Source organism: Giraffa tippelskirchi, chromosome 1 (genome assembly GCF_054371585.1).
Source record: "Giraffa tippelskirchi isolate mGirTip1 chromosome 1, T2T-mGirTip1v1.2.pri, whole genome shotgun sequence".
In the NCBI taxonomy this organism is placed as follows: Eukaryota; Metazoa; Chordata; class Mammalia; order Artiodactyla; family Giraffidae; genus Giraffa; species Giraffa tippelskirchi.
Genome location: NC_137275.1, coordinates 194,151,738 through 194,171,777, shown reverse-complemented (window position 1 = coordinate 194,171,777; position 20,040 = coordinate 194,151,738). Strand labels below are relative to the sequence as shown.

Here is a 20,040-nt window from a genome sequence, read left to right as displayed (position 1 = left end):
AAAATAAAACATGCAGAGGATTACAAAAATAAAACCACAACCCAGAAATAACCACTGGTGGTATTTGGTATCTTCTTCCATTCTTTGCCTACTGTACACAGCATTCAATTTATACATTTTAGTTTTTCACTTAACATAAACATTTTTCACATTTCCACACAGGCCTCACAATTATAATAATTAATAGATGCATGATCATTCATTTTAAACGTACTAGGGGAAATTGCTGTTTTGAAAAAAAAATCCCACAGCTAAAAATTTCATAGAGGAAAGAACCTTTTAAGTTGGTCACTTTTCATTTACCTGCTACATCTTTGCATTTCAAGGAGTTGGATTTATTTTTAAAATATTTTGATCTGGACCATTTTTAAACTCTTAGAAGTCTTAAACACTAGACCACCAGGGAAGTCCCTCTAGGAGTTGGATTTTTTAAAGCAACCCTGTTTGCTGGCAGGGGTAGAGTAAGAAGGCTTTGGAATCCACCAGACCTGAATTTGACTTTTCACTGTCCATTCATTAGCCAAGTGGCCCTGAGCGAATCATTAACTTTTCCTCTGAGATTAACTGAGGTGATGTTCATGGACCCCTCACTTTTCCCTTGTTTCAAGATAAATCAAGACCACCGTAAGTAATGTCTAGAACACAGACCTAGCACAGAATCCTGGTCACTTGGTAACAGCCAGCCCTTATGTTTCCTGCCACTCACCACTCCCAGTGCCCAACACTAGCACAGGAATTAGATTCTTTCACTCAAGACTGTAGAGAAAATGTCCTTTTCTGTTTTGAGCAGCACAGGAGTCTTCTTCCCTGAGTGAAAATGGACCGGCAGGAGTGGGGATAATGAGAAGGGTTAATGAGGTAGGTGGACCTGATCTGAAAGCGTCCACCCCGCCCCTCGCCACTCCTGCCCCACCCCAACCAGGAGATTTTGATCAAAGTTCCCAAACTGAATCGATGGCCTGGTGCCTATGACAGCAGGTGGCATTCTGACTTCAGCAGAGGCTGTGTTTGATTTCACAGGCACAGTAGATCTCCAGCCCAGACATCTGAAAAGACTCCGGAGCCCAACCAAGTCCATGAGCAGCAAAAACTCTGTGGAGCTGCAGAGGGTGGCAGCCCTCCCAGCCCAGGGTTGCAGCAACAGCGGCTTTCAGGTGAGCAGGTCTTTTGTTTTATATTCTTTCCTGGCCTTTCTGCCAAGTTTCTTCACTGAAGCAGAGGGATTATTGTAAGGTTTTTAATGGTTCTCTTTAAGCCTATTATTCTTTCCTTCTTGGGTTGACAAACCTGAAAAGTCTCTTAACTGAACCTGTTTTGATCCCTGACTTGCCCTGTCACTTTGAAAACAAGACTGTCCTCTCCTGCTTGTGTTTAGGGCTCGTCCGGAGTGGATATAGTATTTACCTACAGACAGTTTCCCAAAGATCTGGTGACTAGGGAAGAATGGGGAAGAATCCAGATCCTGAATGCAGTCAGCACCTCAGAGTCCCTTCCTCTCTCTCTTTCTTTAAGTATACATGTGCATTCTTGTTTCCCCACAAAACTTCAAACTTTTTATTTTGTATTGGGGTGTAGTAAATGAACCAGGTTGTGGTAGTTTCAGGTGAACAGTGAAGGGACTCAGCCCTACATATACATGTATCCATTCTCCCTCAACCCCCTCTCCCACCCAAGCTGGTACATACCATTGAGCAGAGTTTCACATGCTATACAATAGGTCCTTGTTGGTTATCCATTTTAAATATAGCAGTGTGTACTTGACCTTCCCAAACTCCCTAGCTATACCTTCCCCCAGCAACCATAAGCTCATTTTCTAAGTCTGTGAGTCTCTTTGTTTTGTAACTAAGTTCATTTGTAACATTTCTTTTAAGATTCCACATATAAGGGAATACAATATTTCTCCTTCTCTGCCTGACGTTTACTTCACTCAGAATGGCACTCTCTAGTTTCATCCATATTGCTGCAAATGGCATTATTTCATTCTTTTTAATGGCTAAGTATTATGCCGTTGTGTATATGTACCACATCTTCTTTATCCATCCCTCTGTCAATGGACATTTAGGTTGCTTCCATTTCTTGGCTATTGTAAATAGTGCTGCAATGAACATTGGGGTGCATGGATACTTTCGGATCATGTGTTTTTTATGAATATATGCCCAGGAGTGAGATTGCAGGGTCATGTGATATCTCTATTTTTAGTTTTTTAAGAAATCTCCACACTGTTCTGCATGGTGGCTGTACCAGTTAACATTTCCACCAACACCTTCTCTCCACACCCCCTCCAGCATTTCTGGATTTTTTGCTGATCGCCATTCTGACTGGTGTGAGGTGATATCTCATCACAGTTTTCATTTGCATTTCTCTAATAACTAGCGGTGTTGAACATCTTTTTTGTGTGCCTGTTGGTCATCTGTATGTCCTCTTTGAAGAAATGTCTATTCAGATCAGAGTTCCTTTTTCTTAAACCAGGTATGAAATCCTCTGTCAGATCAGGCCTGGGTACCTGCCCCACACAGCTGGGTTTTGCAAACTGTCTTATGTCATCAACCAAAACTCACTGAGTGAGTAATGCTGCTTGGCCCGGGTCTATATGCCACAGGAGACTGTCACCAGAAAATATCAGGCTTTCTGACTGGGTCTGGGACAAGGATTTTTCAGGGCTCTTCCCAAGTATGCTTCCTTTCCTAAGCTGACACTCAACCTGGGAAGCCCATGTGAACAGATGTCAGAAATCCCCTAGGCTTCAGCTTTAATACACAAGCAAAACAGATGTTTAAGCAATAGCAAAGAAAGGAACAAGGAAGGTAAAAGGGTTTGGCTCAACCCTGAGTTGTCCTGAGTCTTCCACAAGTTATTGTAACCTCCCTGATCCTCAGTTTCATCGTGTAATTATCACAGTCATGCTCATCTCACAGGTTATAAGTGTAGGGGAGAGAAAATCTTTCCCTCTACTCCCTTAGATTCAGCTCCTGAGGCCTGTGAATTAAACTGACAAATAGGAGATTAAATAGGAGAAAAGGCATTCAAATTTTATTAATATTTTTAATTTTCTGTACACATAAATTTCACAGAAAGAAAGTAAAAATCCCAATGAAGCAGTAAGACTCAGAGGCTTATATACCTTTTTTAAAAGGATGATAAATTGTGATGAAGTGAATAGACAAAGGAAAGAGGGATTGGGCTTTTAGGGTCAATAAATTGTGGGGAAGTGACTAGGAAATATGTGGTGGTAACTACTGGAAGATAAGATTGAGATACCTGTGAGATGTCTCCTCGCTATCTCTGCCTCCAGTGATACCGATTGTTCAAGCACTGACCAGGTTATCTGTCCAGTGCTAGACCTTCAATAAGAATTTCCAGAGACACCTATTTACTCAGCACGGTTGTTAACTGCCCCCTAGATATGGCCACCACTAGGGAGGGAGCCAATTCAAGAGGGAATAACACACTATTCTGTGTCACAGATGTTCAGAGAACATCAAGTGTCGCTTAAGGGTAGGTAAGGATTTCCCAGATAAACAGGGAAGCTTGTGAACAGAGCATCTCAAACAAAGAGAACTGCCTGTGCCCTGGCCCAGGACCTGAAAGAGCCTGTGTGCTCTGGGTAGAGAGGATGTGGAGCTAGGGGGGTGAAGGGAGCGGGGGAGGCTGGTGTTAGACCATGTGGCCTCCATGTGTGCCCATCAGATGTCCGAGAAGGAAACGATCAAAATTTATATGATCAAAGTATTAAAGTACTCTGCTACTTAAAGGTGAACAGAAATGGGAAGAGATTTGTGTGTGGTTGAGATACCATTTAGGTTAGTCTGATGGTCAGAACCAGGTTATAGGCAATAGAAACTGATGCTGGGTGACAGTATTAATACTATTAGAGGCCCCCCCTGCAGTGGGATTGGCAGGAGTCAGGGAGAGGAGTAAGAGCTGCCCTGCCTGTGAATATTTCCATGACTTCCTCTGTAATATATGTAGACGATGTATGTACTATATGTTTCTTAAAAAACTGTCTTAATTCACTCAGGCTGCTGTAACAAAACATTGTGTTGGCCAAAAAGTTCGTTCAGGCTTTTCCCATAAAATCTTACAGGAAAACTCAAACAAACTTTTTGGCCAACCCAATATCTCAGACTAGGTGGCTTGCTATTGTTCAGCTGCTAAGTCATGTCTGATTTTTTGCAGTCCTATGGACTGCAGCACGCCAGGCTTCCCTGTCCTTCACCATCTTCTGGAGTTGGCTCAAACTCATGTCCACTGAGTCGATGATGCTATCCAAGCAACTCATCCTCTGTTGCCCCCTTCCCCTGCCTTCAGTCCTTCACAGCATCAAGATGTTTTCCATTGAGTCAGCTCTTTACATCAGGTGGCCAAAGTATTGGAGCTTCAGATTTAGTCCTTCCATGAATATTCAGGGTTGATTTCCTTTAGGATTGACTGGTTTGATTTCCTTGCAGTCCAAAGGATTCTCAAGAGGCTTCTCCAGCTCCAGAGTTCGAAAGCATCAGTTCTTAGCTGCTTAGCCTTCTTTATGGTCAAACTCGCACATCCATTCATGACTACTGGAAAAACCATAGCTTTGACTATACCAACCTTTGTCAACAAAGTCCTGAACAAACTTTTTGGCCAACCCAATATCTCGAACTGGCTGGCTTATAAACAGAAATGTATTTCTCACAGTTCTGGAGGCTGAGAGGTCCAAGATCGAGGCATCAGCAGATTCAGTATCTGGTGAGGCCCCTATCCTCACAAAGACAAAAATACCAGGGAGCTCTCTGAGGTCTTTTTTTATAAAGACACTAGTCCCATTCACAAAGGCTCTGCCCTCTTGAGTTAATCACCTCCCAAACTTTCCATCTCCTGACATACCACTCAGGGCATGAGGTTTTCAAAATAGGAATCTGGAAGGGAGGCGAGGCATAAAGTAGCAAGTGCCTAGCACAATGTGAACATAATAATAGTAGCTCTTGGTACTCAGGTTAAAGAGAACGACACATCCACATTTCCAGCTTGAGATGTCAACTTGGAAGTGATTCCCTTTACAGAGATAGGAAATCTAGGAATCAGGTTGGAGCAAGGAAAAGAATGACTTCATTTTGAGGCCTGTTGTTTGAAATTCAGATAATACCGAACATTCAGATAAAGATGGAGATGAAGCAGGAAGCTTCACACACACTTGCACCCAGAACCTGTAAGGGACACTATACTTTGGGGGGCTCTTAGCAGAGAGGTGGGCAAGGGTGTGGATGAGACCGTGGGAAGGGAACCTGGGGAGCGCCAGTGTTTCAGGAGTAGGAAAGTCACAGGAAGAGAGGACAGAACCAGGTGAGGGAAGGGTCTGGGGAAGCTGAGGGGAAAAGAACTGCAAGATCAAGAGCAAAGACTCCTCCATGGAGGAGACAAGTTCGCTTGATTTGCTAACTTGGATATCACTGGTCACTGGGGGCGGGGTGGGGGCCGGGGACAGTTTTTGTTGTAAGTAGGCAGTAACAGCCTGGAGAAAATGAGGATAGAAAAGACATTCCTCTAGCAGAGGGGAGAGAGGTGGGCTCAGAAGAGGCAAAATCAGAGCTGTAGGCAGGGTTTTTCCAATAATTGTAAAATGTAACATGCAGAAAAACACACAAAACCAGATAGACAAGGTATTAAAAAGTACCAACCAGGTCAAGGAACAGGACATTGTCGTCCCTCAGCTCGGAAAGTCCCATCCTGCACACTCTGTTCAACTGCGTCCCTCCGTCAGGATAGCAAAATAAAATAGGGAACTCTGGTCAACAAGGAAATAATCTGGAAAAGAATATATAGATAGAACTGAATCACTTTGCTGTACACCTGAAACTACCAAAACATTATATAAATCAACTATACTTCGATTTAAGAAAATAAAATAATGTGGTAATTCTGAAAAACAAGTACCTCCCCCTTTTCCGGGGTTTGTTTTGTTGCTGGTTGTTGCTATTGCCACTATTGTTCCTATTGGTTTGTTTATAGAATTAACTGAACTAATTCTATGGAGTCTGCATTTATTGTCATGCATAGCCACTAAAGGCTCTGTTCAGTGACTTTAATAATTAGTTATGGTTCTGACATAAATTCCCAAGTGCCTGAAACCAATCAATCTCCTAGTTCATGCTAGGGGCTCTGTGACTGCTGGGGAGATTGTCTGCAGTCCTCCAGCAGGCCAGCTCCAATTTCATGTTTACTTCACTCCCTATTTCTGTCGAGTTTCAACATCAACCAGAGATGAGAATTTTTATTTTTCTCAGGTCTTTCTCAGGCATGTCCCTGGGCTTCTAGTTTCCCTTATGGATATCTCATTCTCCAACTTTTCCTTTAAAATTTTCTTTATCTTGCTGTTTTCTCCAACTGTCATCACCATCTCAGGCAGCTGCCTCCGATGTTAAACCATGGCCCTCAGGGAAATAGTATTGGGCGACCGATGACTCAGGAGACACAAGTTTGATCCCTGGGTTGGGAAGATCTGCTGGCGGAGTGCATGGCAACCCTCTCCAATTTTCTTGCCTGGAGAATCCCATGGACAGAGGAGCCTGGTGGGCTACAGTCCATAGGGTCACAAAGAGTTGGACACGACTGAAGCAACTTTGCATGCATACACATACACGAACGCAGATTCAGATTAAATAAGGACAAGGCTTGAGAATGGGAATTGCCGAGGAAATGCAAGACAGGTCAAATAAGGGCTGTGATCTTGGAACTGGACTTTGGGAGAGGGACAATCTCATTTTGCCTCTTCCTTAGGCTGCTAGGCTGCTTAGTTTTCACTGCTATTTCAGTTGTTTTTCAAGGTCATCATGACTCTGGGGAGAGTGGAATAGGACTAGCGAATTCAGACACCACAAAGCCTGCAGTTCTGAGATTCAGTCATTTTACTTGAAAAAAAATACTCTCTGGATTGTCATAAGCCTTTGCTTTATTTCCAGAGCTCTGAAAAAGTGATTTTGACAATTTTGCCAGTGTTCTTGTTGCCTTTATGAAGGTGAAGAATTTGAGATGTTCTTACTCCATCATTTCTGACAATAGTACCAATAGTTTTTTTATATATTTTTTAATTTTGGGTGGGGTCTTCTTTTCTGTGTGGACCTTCTCTCCAGTTGTAGCAAACAGGGACTATGCTCTAGTTGCAGCTCCCTGACCCGAGAGCATAGGCTCAATAGTCGAGGCACATGGTCCTAGTTGCTCCAAGGTGTAAGGGGTCTTCCCAGATCAGGGATTGAACTGGTGTCTCCTGTATTGGCAGGCAGACTCTTTACCACTGACCCACCAGGGAAGCCCAATAACCTGAGATTTAAATAGCAAAGTTAGACATGTCATAAAGGAGTATGTGTATGATTAAATGATGAGTGGTTCTAGCCACATCTGAGGTTTCAGGAGAGTGAGAGCAGCTTTGGGAGGAATGCACTGATGATCAGTCATGAGTACAGAAAGGACTAAGGTTCTGAGGCTTACAGCCATCGTGGCTGCCCTTTACTAAAACTGGGGAAGAATTCAGGCATCTAATGGTCACAGGAAAAGGAAAGGAGAAGAGGGAGATTAAATGCTTTATTTTCCTACCATGAATATCCCTTCTGATTCTAAGAGGCTCCTTTTGAGGTTCTACATGTTGATTGCATGGAGTAAAACCTGATTTGTTACCTATCTCTGGTCCTGATTGTCATGCAGATGTCACATCAGTGATGACTGAAAGCCCTTGATCAGTCATGGGAACACCAATTGAAACTGGTTCACAGGGCATTGTGTGCTGCCAACACAGCCCCAACCTCCAGACCTCTAAAGGATGGGCTGCCGAGGTTTTCAGGAAAATGTTCTTACCTCAGTTAAGACAGATCCAAGACTAGTTACCAGGCTTCCTCTCTCTCTCTCTGTTTTACTACTGATTATAAAACTTCCACTCCATAAGCTCTTAATTTAAAAGGAAGATAGTGGTGCTTGCAGACCCATTTTATCTAGACACTGTTGATGTTGATGACAAACTAGGCTCCGGATGCTACCTGAACTGTTATTTGTCAAAAAATATCTAAGGTGGGAGAATTTGAAATTTTATGTGGAACAGATTATTGGGAGCGTGAACCCCAAATCTCTATCATGCCACAGAAATTTGGAATTTTGTCTTCATATTGCAGATTTAGGCAGATGTAGAACAGCATGATTTTCACTCAAAGCCAGGCTCTGGAGTTGCAGGCATCTAAATCCACTCCACACATGGGCTAAGACGTTTGGCCCAGAATCCATTTATAGCCTTGGCATGCCTGGTCATACTTTCTTTTCCCTTTGAAAATCGGAAAGAAAAAGAAAGTAAAAATGTGTTCTATCCTTTGACAGTAAATAGAGGTTTCTTATGAAAAACCTGGGAGTCACAAAATTAAGAAACCTCTCATGGGTTTTCAGGAACAAAGGAGATGATTACTAGGAATGATTGTCAGGAAATATACCTGAAGACATCTTGGTGTTCCTTCCAATCTCCTGGTTTTATAAATTCAAGCCTTTGTTTGTTTCATTCCTTCCAAGAGCCAAAACTCTTTCAACACAAAGCACAACATTTATTGATTCAAGAAAAATTTATTCAGTTCTGACCTCGTGCCAGACATTATACTAGGAGCTGAAAACAGGGAGCTTCTGTTAGGTGTAAATTAGGTAACAATGGCAAAGTAGCACAACATAGTATGTAAAAAGTGCTGTTCATGATGTAAGGAGGTGATCTCCCCTAGACTGGGAGTTGGAGAATATTTCCTAAATGTTCAAAATGAATTTACAGGCTTTCATTCCTCCACTAACTCATTCTACAAATATCTTTTGAGCACCTACTCTGAGCTGTTGCTGTTTGTTGTTCAGTTGCTATGTTGGGTTTGACCCTTTGCAACCCATGGACACCAGGCTTCCCTGTCCTTCACTATCTGCCAGAGTTTGCTCAAACTCATGTCCATTGAGTCGATGATGCCATCCAAGCAACTCATCCTCTGTTGCCCCCTTCTGCTACTGCCTTCAGTCTTTCCCAGCATCAGGATCTTTTCCAATGAGTTGGCTCTTCGCATCAGGAGGCCAAAGTATATGGAGCTTCAGCTTCAGCATCAGTCCTTTCAGTGAATATTCAGGGTTGATTTCCTTTAGGATTGACTGGTTTGATTTCCTTGCAGTCCAAGGGATTCTCACACATCTTCTCCAACACCACAATTCAAAAGCATCAATTCTTTGGTGCTCAGCCTTCTTTATGGCCCAGTGCTCACATCCATACATGACTACTGGAAAAACCATAGTTTTGACTACACAGACCTTTGAGCTGAGTGGAAGGAAAATGCTCATTAGGGCCCAAAGGGTATAATTCCCCAGGCCACCATGTCAAGAACTATTTTTCTCACATGACATTATATGGAGAAGTCAAGGCCCTGAATGAAAAGATATGAGAGACATGAACAGGAAGATGGGGAGGGTGGTAAAGAGAGGCATACAGGAATAGAGGACGGTTCTTATTTACCTCTTGGCTCTTTGCTAATTTCAAAATCTTTGTCCCAAGAATCTAAAACCAGTACGTTTACATTTCAAACTGAATTTCTATACTCTGTGGACTTAGGAACATTCTAGAATAAGTTAGCCAGCCAGATTATAAGAGGTTGCAACTAAAGTCATGGTATAAATTCCTCCATGAGAGGAAGGGATAAATTAGGATTACATATACATAGTACTGGGCTTCCCTTGTGGCTCAGCTGGTAAAGAATCCACCTGCAATGTGGGCGACCTGGGTTCAATCCCTGGGTTGGGAAGATCCCCTGAAGAAGGGAAAGGCTACCCACTCCAGTATTCTGGCCTGGAGAATTTCATGAACAAAGTCCATGGGGTCGCAAAGAGTCAGACACAACTGAGCGACTTTCACTTTCACTTTCTCTAAACACACTACTATATATAAAATACATAAACAACAAAGACCTACTATATAGCATAGGGAACTATGGTCAAAATCTTGTAATAATATATATATATGTATATATATATGAATCATTTTGCTATACTCCTGAAACTAACGTGTTATAAATCAACTATATGTCAATTAAATATGTATGTATATTCTTCCATGAAACATGATCAGAAAGTAACCCATTAATATGAGACAAGGCTCTTTGCGTCATGAGATAGAGTCAGTCATAGTCTAAAAGGGGCCAAAACAGGCGTTAACAGCTCCCATTCTGGACCACACAGTTACCTTACTCTGCAGACCTGCTCAGCTTTGGAAATGTACTGATCATCCAACACTGTCATCCATATTACTTTATAACTTTGCTAGCTTTTTAAAAATCTTTATTTTTCTAATTCTAGTTATTGCATTCTGAGTTTCTCATCCACTCAAGACTAAAGGTTCAGGAACATTTACAAGGAGGAAGTTGGTTAGAGAGTACTAGTGTGACTTGTGCAGCCAGGGAGGTTTGAAACAAATTATTTGCTTACTTGAGAGGCAGATGCAGGCAAGCAAAGCAGGAGAGAAGCAAAGCTCTAGAAACAGGGTATGTTGGATACAGCAAGGAGGGGCAGAGTCAACAAAGGACATTTCCAGGAGACCGCATATGTGTGGCTTTCTGTTGCTCCACATGGCCACTTCCTTGTTCCCTTGCAGAGTATGAGGTCTTTAGGTCAGGGAAGAGGGAAGAAAGGAGTAGGAAAGGAAGAATTTAGAAAAGCACAGGTGGGAGTAAGAAGTAGTCTGCAATGTTCCAAGCACTGGCCATAGCGTATGTGACTTTGACCTTGGCTGGAGATGGCAAAGGGCCTCTCATTAAAGAAGAAGTAGGAGAGAGAAAAAGGGGGTGAACTCTTGAAAAAAACCAGACTGTTGGGGGTTGGGGAAAGTGAGGAAAACAGGACACAGATACTGAGGTTGAAAGCTACATATTAAATTATTCTGAGGAGGGCAAAACCCGTTGGATTGAAGCCTCAGAACTGGACTACTAGTTTTGTGATTTGGGCACACTACCTAACTTCTTCTTCATTTTTTTTTTTTTTTGGTGCACTGGGTCTTCACTGCAGTTTTCAGTCTTCTCTAGTTGCTGCTCACAGGCATTAGAGCGTGGGCCCAGTAGTTGAGGTGCATGGATTTAATTGCCCCACAACATGTGAGATCTTAGTTCCCCGACCACAGATTGAACCTGCGTCCCCTGCATTGGAAGTCAGATTCTTAACCACAAGACCATCAAGGAACTCCCAAGTTACATAACTTCTATACCTATTTTCTCATCCAAAAATAGTTACTGATACCCTACATCATAAGACTTTTGTGAAATTAATGTAAAGCACTGCTGCTGCTGCTAAGTCGCTTCAGTCGTGTCCGACTCTGCGCGACCCCATAGATGGCAGCCCACCAGGCTCCTCTGTCCCTGGGATTCTTCAGGCAAGAATACTGAAGTGGGTTGCCATTTCCTTCTTCAGTGCATGCATGCATGCTAAGTCGCTTCAGTTGTGTCCAACTCTGTGCGACCCTATGGACAGCAGCCTACCAGGCTCCTGTGTCCACAGGATTCTCTAGGCAAGAATACTGGAGTGGGTTGCCATTTCCTTCTCCAAATGTAAAGCACTGGTACCTAACAAATGCTCAAGTATTTATTACTAATGCTCAAGCAACTATTATTTAAACCATTTAGGTGGGGAGGCTATTTTGGTGCATGCAAAACCAAATTTTGAATTCTAAGTATGAAGTCTGTCTCTTCTTATAGCAAATCTTGGAATCCATTCATGGAAAAACTGTGAGAGATGCCAGCAAGCAGATCTGAATTGTTACCATGTCAACTGAATGTAAAACTCCCCAGCACACTGGAGAGCTCAGCTCTCAATACCTGGGGCCCTTCACAGCACTTTAAAAAGTGATTTACAAATATTTTGGTTTATTCTGGGGCTTCACCAGTGGCTCAGCAGTAGAGAATCCGCCTGCAATGCAGGAGTTGCAGAAGACACAGGTTTGATCCCTGGGTCAGGAAGATCCCCCTGGAGTAGGAAATAGCAACCCACTCCAGTATTCTTGCCTGGAAAATTTCATGGACAGGAGGAGCCTGAGGGGCTGCAATCCATGGGGTCACAAAGAGTCGGACATGACTGAGCACGTGCAAGCACTACAGATATTTTGGTTCATTTTGATTCATGTTCTATTTAGTCAAATAAATTTTACAGTATACTGTAAGTTTCTAGCACTTAATTAGCACTCTGTGGAAAGAAGTGCTTAATGGCTAAGGTAATTTTGAAGTGAAGTGAAAGTCGCTCAGTTGTGTTCAACTCTTTGTGACCCCGTGGACTATACAGTCCATGGAATTCTCCAGGCTAGAATACTGGAGTGAGTGGCCGTTTCCTTCTCCAGGGGATGTTCCCAACCCAGGGACTGAACCTAGATCTCCCACACTGCAGGCAGATTCTTTACCAGCTGAGCTACCAGGGAAGCCAAAAACCAAAATGTTTCCAGTTGTGAGCAAATTCAAATGCCTCCGACATAATGACATGCTATCCACCAGTATAACATACTGCAGTTCTAAGTAAGGATAATATTTAGAAATAAATGACCATAACTCCCTACAATAACTCAAGAATCAGGCATGACTGACCCAGACTTTATCCTGCAGGTGATTAAGGATTTGGCATAAAACAACCTGTTTGGTTTTTTGTTTTGTCTTGTTTTTCACATCGCATAGCTTGTGGGATCTTAGTTCCCTGACCAAGGATTGAATCTGGGCCCCCTGCAGGGGAAGCTCAGAATCCTAACCACTGGACCACCAGGGAAGTCCCTGAAACACACCTTTACATGAAGAGTGCTGGAGAGTGGCCGAAGCAGGAACCGAAAGTAGACTTGGGGTTGATTTCACTGAACTTGCAGGAAGGTCCCAAGTTGTAACACCCACTATATAAACCAATGGTTGCAAAAGCAAGGCAGGATTTTGACTAGCTTAGGGGCTATTCAAGGTATGACAAGATGAAGTGACAAGATGAAGGTATCATTGATGATATCCAGTGTCTCTTGATACCACCTGCATCTCTTCTCCCCTCTTTCCCTTTTCTTCCTTCTCACTCTTACTCCAGTAACAGACATCAATGAAGAGCTGAAGCTATGTTTTCTGCTGTTAATTTTATAAATGAAACTAAGAAATTAATTGAAAGAATAAAGTCGTTTAGTGATTTGTCCGGCCAAATTGCTTCACAGACAAGTGTTATATTCTTCACAGTTTTTGTATAAGTATTAGACCATACTTAATTTTAATTTTTCTGTATGTGTGATTAACAGGTCTTTTATTGGTAGTAAGCAATCAGAACAGAACATATGCAGTATTTAGTACACACAATAAAAGTTAAGAAATTCAAAACCTGTGTAAAACAAAACACTGGAGAAAAAAAATCAGACAGCTCAAGAGGTACAGTGGGAAAGGTCCTCACCATCCTTTGATTGCACCTTGTAATCTGTATTCAACAGAATTTACCATACTTACCAAAATAAGAAATACAGACTTTTTAGTACTGAGTGTATTTAAGAGAATTAAACACATTTTCCAAGAATTTCACAATGAGAAATAAGTGAGGCTTTTGCTGGTAAAGCAGACATGAGTGGGGAAAGGAAATTAACTTGTATTCTGTAACCATTTTAAATAATTTCTCATTTTTCAAACTACTTTTATAGCAGAAGTACTTTTCACTTGTACAATATTAATTACTTTGTTGTACCTGAAAGCCTGTGGTAGGCTGATTACACGATCAGAATACAAACAACCAGGGGTGCTTTTCTGACGTCAGAAGAGTACACAGGACTGAAGTATCTCCAAAAGTACATTAAAAACTCATCAGCATAAACATCAAAGTACGTTAAAAATATAATCAGAAAAAAAACGCAATTGCTAAAATGTAGTTTAGAGCAGAGCCACTGTCTACCCATGACTTCAAGGAGCAATTAGCATTCATAGCAAGTTTAGATGCCTTTATAGGACCCCTCTACTATACTGACTTATGCACCCTCTTAAAATGTACTTTACACAGCCAAAATTTCACGAAGAGGTTCTGATGTCATTACTAAATGAGACACTCTTACTGCTTACATCAGCTTTGTCACCAATTGAAAATGCCACCTTAATAATTAGCCACAGCTCTGAATATGTGGGGCTTTATTATACATGGATATCTGTGTGGGTTCTGTTTATAAAAGGGGGAAGGGGGTGTTTATCCTTTTGTTTGGTGTTTGGATGCCATAAGGCATAGGACATGTATAACAAATTACCTCTTAGACTGTGAATCATTCTAAAATTGAAACTGTCTAGATAGGGAGAAGAGGGAACCAAGAAGGTCTAGAACTCTAAGAGAGGACAGGTTAACAACAAAAATAGCAACAAGAACAACAACAACAACAAACCCTAGAAGTGTGGGTGACAGGTAATAACAGAGACAGAACAATGTTTTTAGGCCATGTATAATAAAGAACACAGACCCCAAGTTTCAAAGAATTATATAATTCCAACTTGCGTTCTAATACCAGAACCAACCAACCACTTGGGCTTCAACATTGATGGAACTCTTGATGGAGTCACAATCTTGTTACAGTTGGGATAAGGAGAAAGTGATTTTATTTTTTTGCCTTCTATTAAATCTATCATTCCAGGTTTTGATCAAAGATCCAAGAGTATTTGTCCTACCAGGCTGGAATGATATGGTTTGGAAGTTCAAGGTACATTTAAAAGTTGCAACAAAATATAGATAGCCAACATCTCTTAATCTTTTGATCTTTGACAATCAGGAGCCCTACAGAAAGACCACCAGCCGCCTCATGGCACAAGGTAAAAGCATTTTTATAAACAAAACACAATCTGCAATCACCTCGCCACCTAAATTTTGATCCCTTCAGACAGACTAGAGATTTGCCTAGTGAAACACTTCAGAGAAGGAAATGAGAATAAGAAGAACCTTAATTTCAACTGAGAAATTCAAAAGGATTTTGTTCTTGTTTATTAATTTTTTTCTCAAATGTGAGCAGATGTTTTGCTTATAAGAGCATTTCTGGTTCCCCCTGTGATTAAATGGGTTGAATCTTTGGAATTTCAGACACAGCCAAGTTTATTCCAATCGATCTGTTGCAGTGGTTTCTTGAACTTTCCAATAGTCTTTATACCAACTACGGGGCTTCTCAGGTGGTTTTAGTGATAAAGAACCCACCCACCAATGTAGGAGACACATTTGATCCCTGGGTCAGGAAGATCCTCTGGAGGAGGAAATCGCAACCCACTCCAGCATTCTTGCCTGGGTAATCCCATGGACAGAGGAGCCTAGCAGGCTACAGTCCACGGGGCCACAGAGTCAGACACAACTGAGTGACTGAGCACTATCACTAGCTAGTATACTGACTGTAATGAAATGATCAGTTAAATAATTTATGGTTGACAGGTTTCCCTCTAAACTTCCTGAGAAGAGGGACTGTATATGCAATGCTGAGTAACTAATACAGTGTCTCTGCCATAGTAGGTGCACAGTAAGTATTTGTTAAAGGAGTAAATGAGAGTGCTGGGGAGGGAGCCCCAAGGAAATGTACATAACAGTTAAGGGTTGAGTGAAAAGGCTTATACGATACAAGAGAAGAAGCCCAGATGGTAGGGGAGAACGAACAAAATGTGGTCACAGAAGTCAGGGACAAGAATATTTCAAACAGTACCTGGTCCACTGTGTACGATGAAAACTGGACTTAGGGAAATGGAAATCATTGATTTACTTTAGCAAGGGTGATTTCTAGCATGGTAGGAATGAAAGCCAGTTCAGCATGGGTTAAAGAATAAATATGAGGCAAAAAATAGAACCAGTATCTTATCTAATCAGGCTGCTGTAACAAAATGCCACAGGCTCAGTAGCTTAAAGATAACAGAAATTTATATCTGAAGACTGGAAGCCCAAGATCAAGGTGTCAGCCTGGTCATGGTTCTAGTGTGAGCATTCTTCCTGTTTTTTAGTGAGCACCCTTGAAATCCCTGTGTCCTCATGTCGTGGAAGGGGTGGGGATTTCTGTGGGCTTACTTTCACAAGGACACTAATTATTCCCAATCATTAGAGCATGACTCAAGCAACTCTTGAAGGCCCCACTTCCTAATACCATCATCTTTGGGGGTTAGAATTTCAACATAATGAGTTTTGAGGGGACGCAAACATTCAGACCATAGCAACCAGTAAGTGCAGATAGAAAACTGGTTTTTAATGGGAGAATTCTTGACTTCACATAACAAAAAAATTAATGAAGATGCAAATGTTAGAAAATCAAGGGCAAAGGGGATTGAGTAAGGTAGTTCGTGGGAAAGCACAGAGCCCTGTGCCCGACCCAGAATAAGTAGTACAGAAGTTGTCATATTATTGTTCTTAGGATTAGCTTCTCTGTGGGTGTCTTGAGACCTCTCCCTCTCAAGTGTATCTTAGGAGCCCTTGTGGGAGTGTCCTCAAATATTTAAACAATCAACTTAAGTCAAAGAAAGGCAATAGAAACAATAACAGGAAATTGGAACCAGGCTGAAATAATCACACATTATCAAGTACGGGTATCAAACACTAAGATAAGAGTGAAAGACAGCTCAGCAGAAGGGCAGCAATGTCTAGGAGAGTACAATTCTACATGTATATGACTTTTAGCTAGTTCCAGGATCTAGAAACCATATGTGAAAAAAGGAAAACATACACGTATGTGTGCTAGAGAAATTTAACTCCACTATTGGGATGACTTGGTAGACTATTCCATTATGAAGTTACATTTTTCTCTTTCTAATTAGCAAGTGGTCTGAGCAGTGATTCTTCAGCTGTGTGAGTATTTAGTTCCCCAGTACATTTCACCCCATGGTTTTTGCATCCACTGATGACCTTTTCCTCAATCAATTATTACCTTAGGAGTTGCAAAATGTTGACTTTCATTTTGTCAATATTCCTTACCCCGTTCTTTTCTTTTGAAAAGAATGAACTTCCCTTTTTTTCATATTTCTCTCTTTTTGAATATCACTGTGGACTAACATTCCTTTTTATTCATCATTTTATAATTAATTACCAACATTATATTATGAAATCTTTCAAACATACAGAAAAGTTGAGAGTTTCATGGTGAACACATCACCTACAATCTATATTTTACTGAAATTAATCACATATTTCTTCATCTATGCTCTCCTGTATCCATCTGTCACTCCACCTTATTTTTTGACGTGAGTAAGTTACAGACTTTATTCATATTTTTTACTTTTTGGTATTCAGTTTGTCCCAGATTTGGTCAGTGATCTCAGCATGCTTTTTACCAACGACTGGATTTATTTATTAGATAGAATCACTCTAGACAGGATATTAAGTAAGCATTCAGAATACATAAAAATGAGGTCACGGTAATGGTTTTTACCAGCTTCCAGACTGCCAGAATCAGAGGGGCCCTTGGGTTGGCCTTTGTGGCACCTCTATCTAGCAGCATTAGTGGCGTAGCACCACCAAGTGGACATTGCATGCAACAACCACTCTCCAGTCTACCTGAGCTTGGTCTGGTCGGGTTCCAGAATTACGCTGGAAAATAACCTGCATTTCACCTTTTAAATATTACCCAGGACTCGGATGATTTCTGATAGAAAAAAAGTCATTTAGAAAATTGTATGATGTCAACCTCAGACAATTAAGCAGGAAGCTTAACCATCACTCATTTTCTCTTTATTTCAAGAATCTATAAGAATCAAATGCAAAGTTCTTTATTCCTGGGCATTGTGTGATTTACCGCACTAGTAGATTTACTGGATGTTAATGTGAATAGAATCAGATGTAAAACCAGGACCTCCAGCGACAAATAAGATTAAAAAAAAAAGGTCCATATTCTCCCAGATGTATTCATTTATGGTGGCTTCATAACTAAGAGATACATGAGCTGGAGAGTGGGTGGGGAAACCTTCCCAATGGGCCTGATGAGAAAGGAGCACATTCCACTCCATAGACCAAGGGGAGGTCGAACCCCATGTTTGAAATGTATGTGACCGGAGCCTCACTACATTAAGTTAATAAATACAAGTAGAAAAAAGAATTCGTATCTGTTGCATAATTTGCATCCATGGCATTGAAATTAATATGGTTATTGGAACTTGCCACTGGACCTTGATTGGGTTTTTCTTCCTTGTTTTATAATGTGTTAATAGAGATGCATATGTGTTATCTTATCACAAAATAATTTCAATATTTTAATAACTGGTATTTCAATATAATTGGCTTCCTTTTAATCCTATATATTTAATCTTATGTTTTTAAAAACATTCTGAAATGGCTCCGTCAGCTCCACCCACTGTCCTGCCCTAGAACAGCTCCCAGAAGTTGCAAATAGCTTCAATCACAAAGGCAGACTTCATCATAACTGCTGGGAGGTTAGGAAACATGCCCTTTTCTGGGAAATCATAGGTCCTGCTAAAATTCAGAGTTGTATTTCTAAAGGAAATGGGGAAGAATAGATTTTGGGGACAACTAGCCATCTCGCCACCAATATATTTTTTTATTGGAGTTCAAGAGATGTTAGATTTCTATTCTTTGTTGTTATTTTGATTTTCCTTTATCCTTACTTTCCCATTTGATGTGCCATAGACTGAAAGAGTTCTCTCAACCTCTTTCTAAACATGTCTAAATTTTTCTCCCTGTTTCCCTTATTAATCCATGCCGCTTATATGTAGATGGCCATACATTAAAGAGTGTGAGTGTACCCTGACCGCTGGTATTTTTTTGGACATAGTCATTGAAACTTTTGTGCTCTATTCAGCCTGGATTGATTAAGATGATGACCACTGAGCCATTTTCAGTATATGGTTGTGTTCTGTTGTTCTATCTGACTCAAACTGATTTGCTTGCTCTTAGCTCCTCTCCCTGATAGCTCAGTTGGTAAAGAATCCTCCTACAATGCAGGAGACCCCAGTTCAATTCCTGGGTCGAGAAGATCCACTGGAGAAGGGATAGGCTACCCACTACAGTATTCTTGGCTTTCCCTTGTGGCTCAGTTGGTAAAGAATCCACCAGCAATGTGGGAGACCTGGGTTCAATCCCTGGGTTGGGAAAATCCCCTGGAGAAGGGAAAGGCTACCCACTCCAGTATTCTGGCCTGGAGAATTCCATGGACCATATACTGTCAAAGAATCAGACACAACTGAGCGACTTCCAAGAAAAAAAAAAAGCTCCTCTCATCATATTTCAGGTTGTAATTTTTTTTAATCTTTGCGTTGTTTGGTTTGGTTTATTTTTGTTTGGTTTCTTCTGAAGATGTATTTGTTTGTTTATTTTAATGGTTCCTTTTATAACCAACTTAAAATTGTGAATGATCACAAAATTTGTGTATTTTCTACTTTCCAATATTTTATTTCCTTCTCTTCCATCACTTGATTTTAGCTAACTATATGTGTTTTAGCATTTACCTTCCTACTTTAAACACTGCTACTTAAAATCTCTTCCAGTTCCAGAAACTAAAAGTTGAGGAAACAGGCCTACTTAGCCTACCATTGAACTTTTTATTTCCTCCTCCCTCAAGCAGTGCTCTGATCATTTTTTCTACATTAGTAGGGGTTATAATGTTTATAATTTGTTCTGGAATCTTAATCCCTAAATTGTTTTGGATTTTGATTCATTAAAAAAAGATTCAAAACATACTATCACTTATTTTGCCAAAATGTCTCCATTTGGCTAGTTTTTCCTTGAGAAGTTTCCCCAAGAAAGCTCACCAGGGCCTTCCCTGGTGGTCCAGTGGTTGAGACTTCGCCTTCCAATGCATCGGATGTAAGTCTGTCCCCTGGCTAGGGAGTTAAGATTCCACATATCTCATGGCCAAAAAACTAATTCATGTCAATGAATGGCAAAAACCACCACAATATTGTAAAGTGATTAGCCTCCAACTAAAATAAATAAATTTTTTAAAAAAGCAAAAAAAAAAAAAAAAACACCACAAAACAGAAGCAATTTTGTAATATATTCAATACAGACATTAAAAATGGTCCACGTCAAAAAAAAAAATTTCTTAAAAAGAAAGTTCACAGAAGTCATAGTCCATGAGTATTTGCATGTTTA

General features: G+C 40.9%; 1 protein-coding gene across 1 annotated transcript in view; it reads left to right on the top strand.

Annotated features, from left to right (window-relative positions):
• The first annotated feature begins 1,076 nt into the window (after positions 1-1,076).
• SLC28A3 (solute carrier family 28 member 3) overlaps positions 1,077-20,040 on the top strand; it is a 60,830-nt gene continuing 41,866 nt past the window's right edge. The window contains exon 1 of the mRNA XM_081521061.1: positions 1,077-1,154. Coding sequence (XP_081377187.1) covers positions 1,077-1,154 — 78 coding nt within the window. The remainder of the gene's footprint in view (positions 1,155-20,040) is intronic.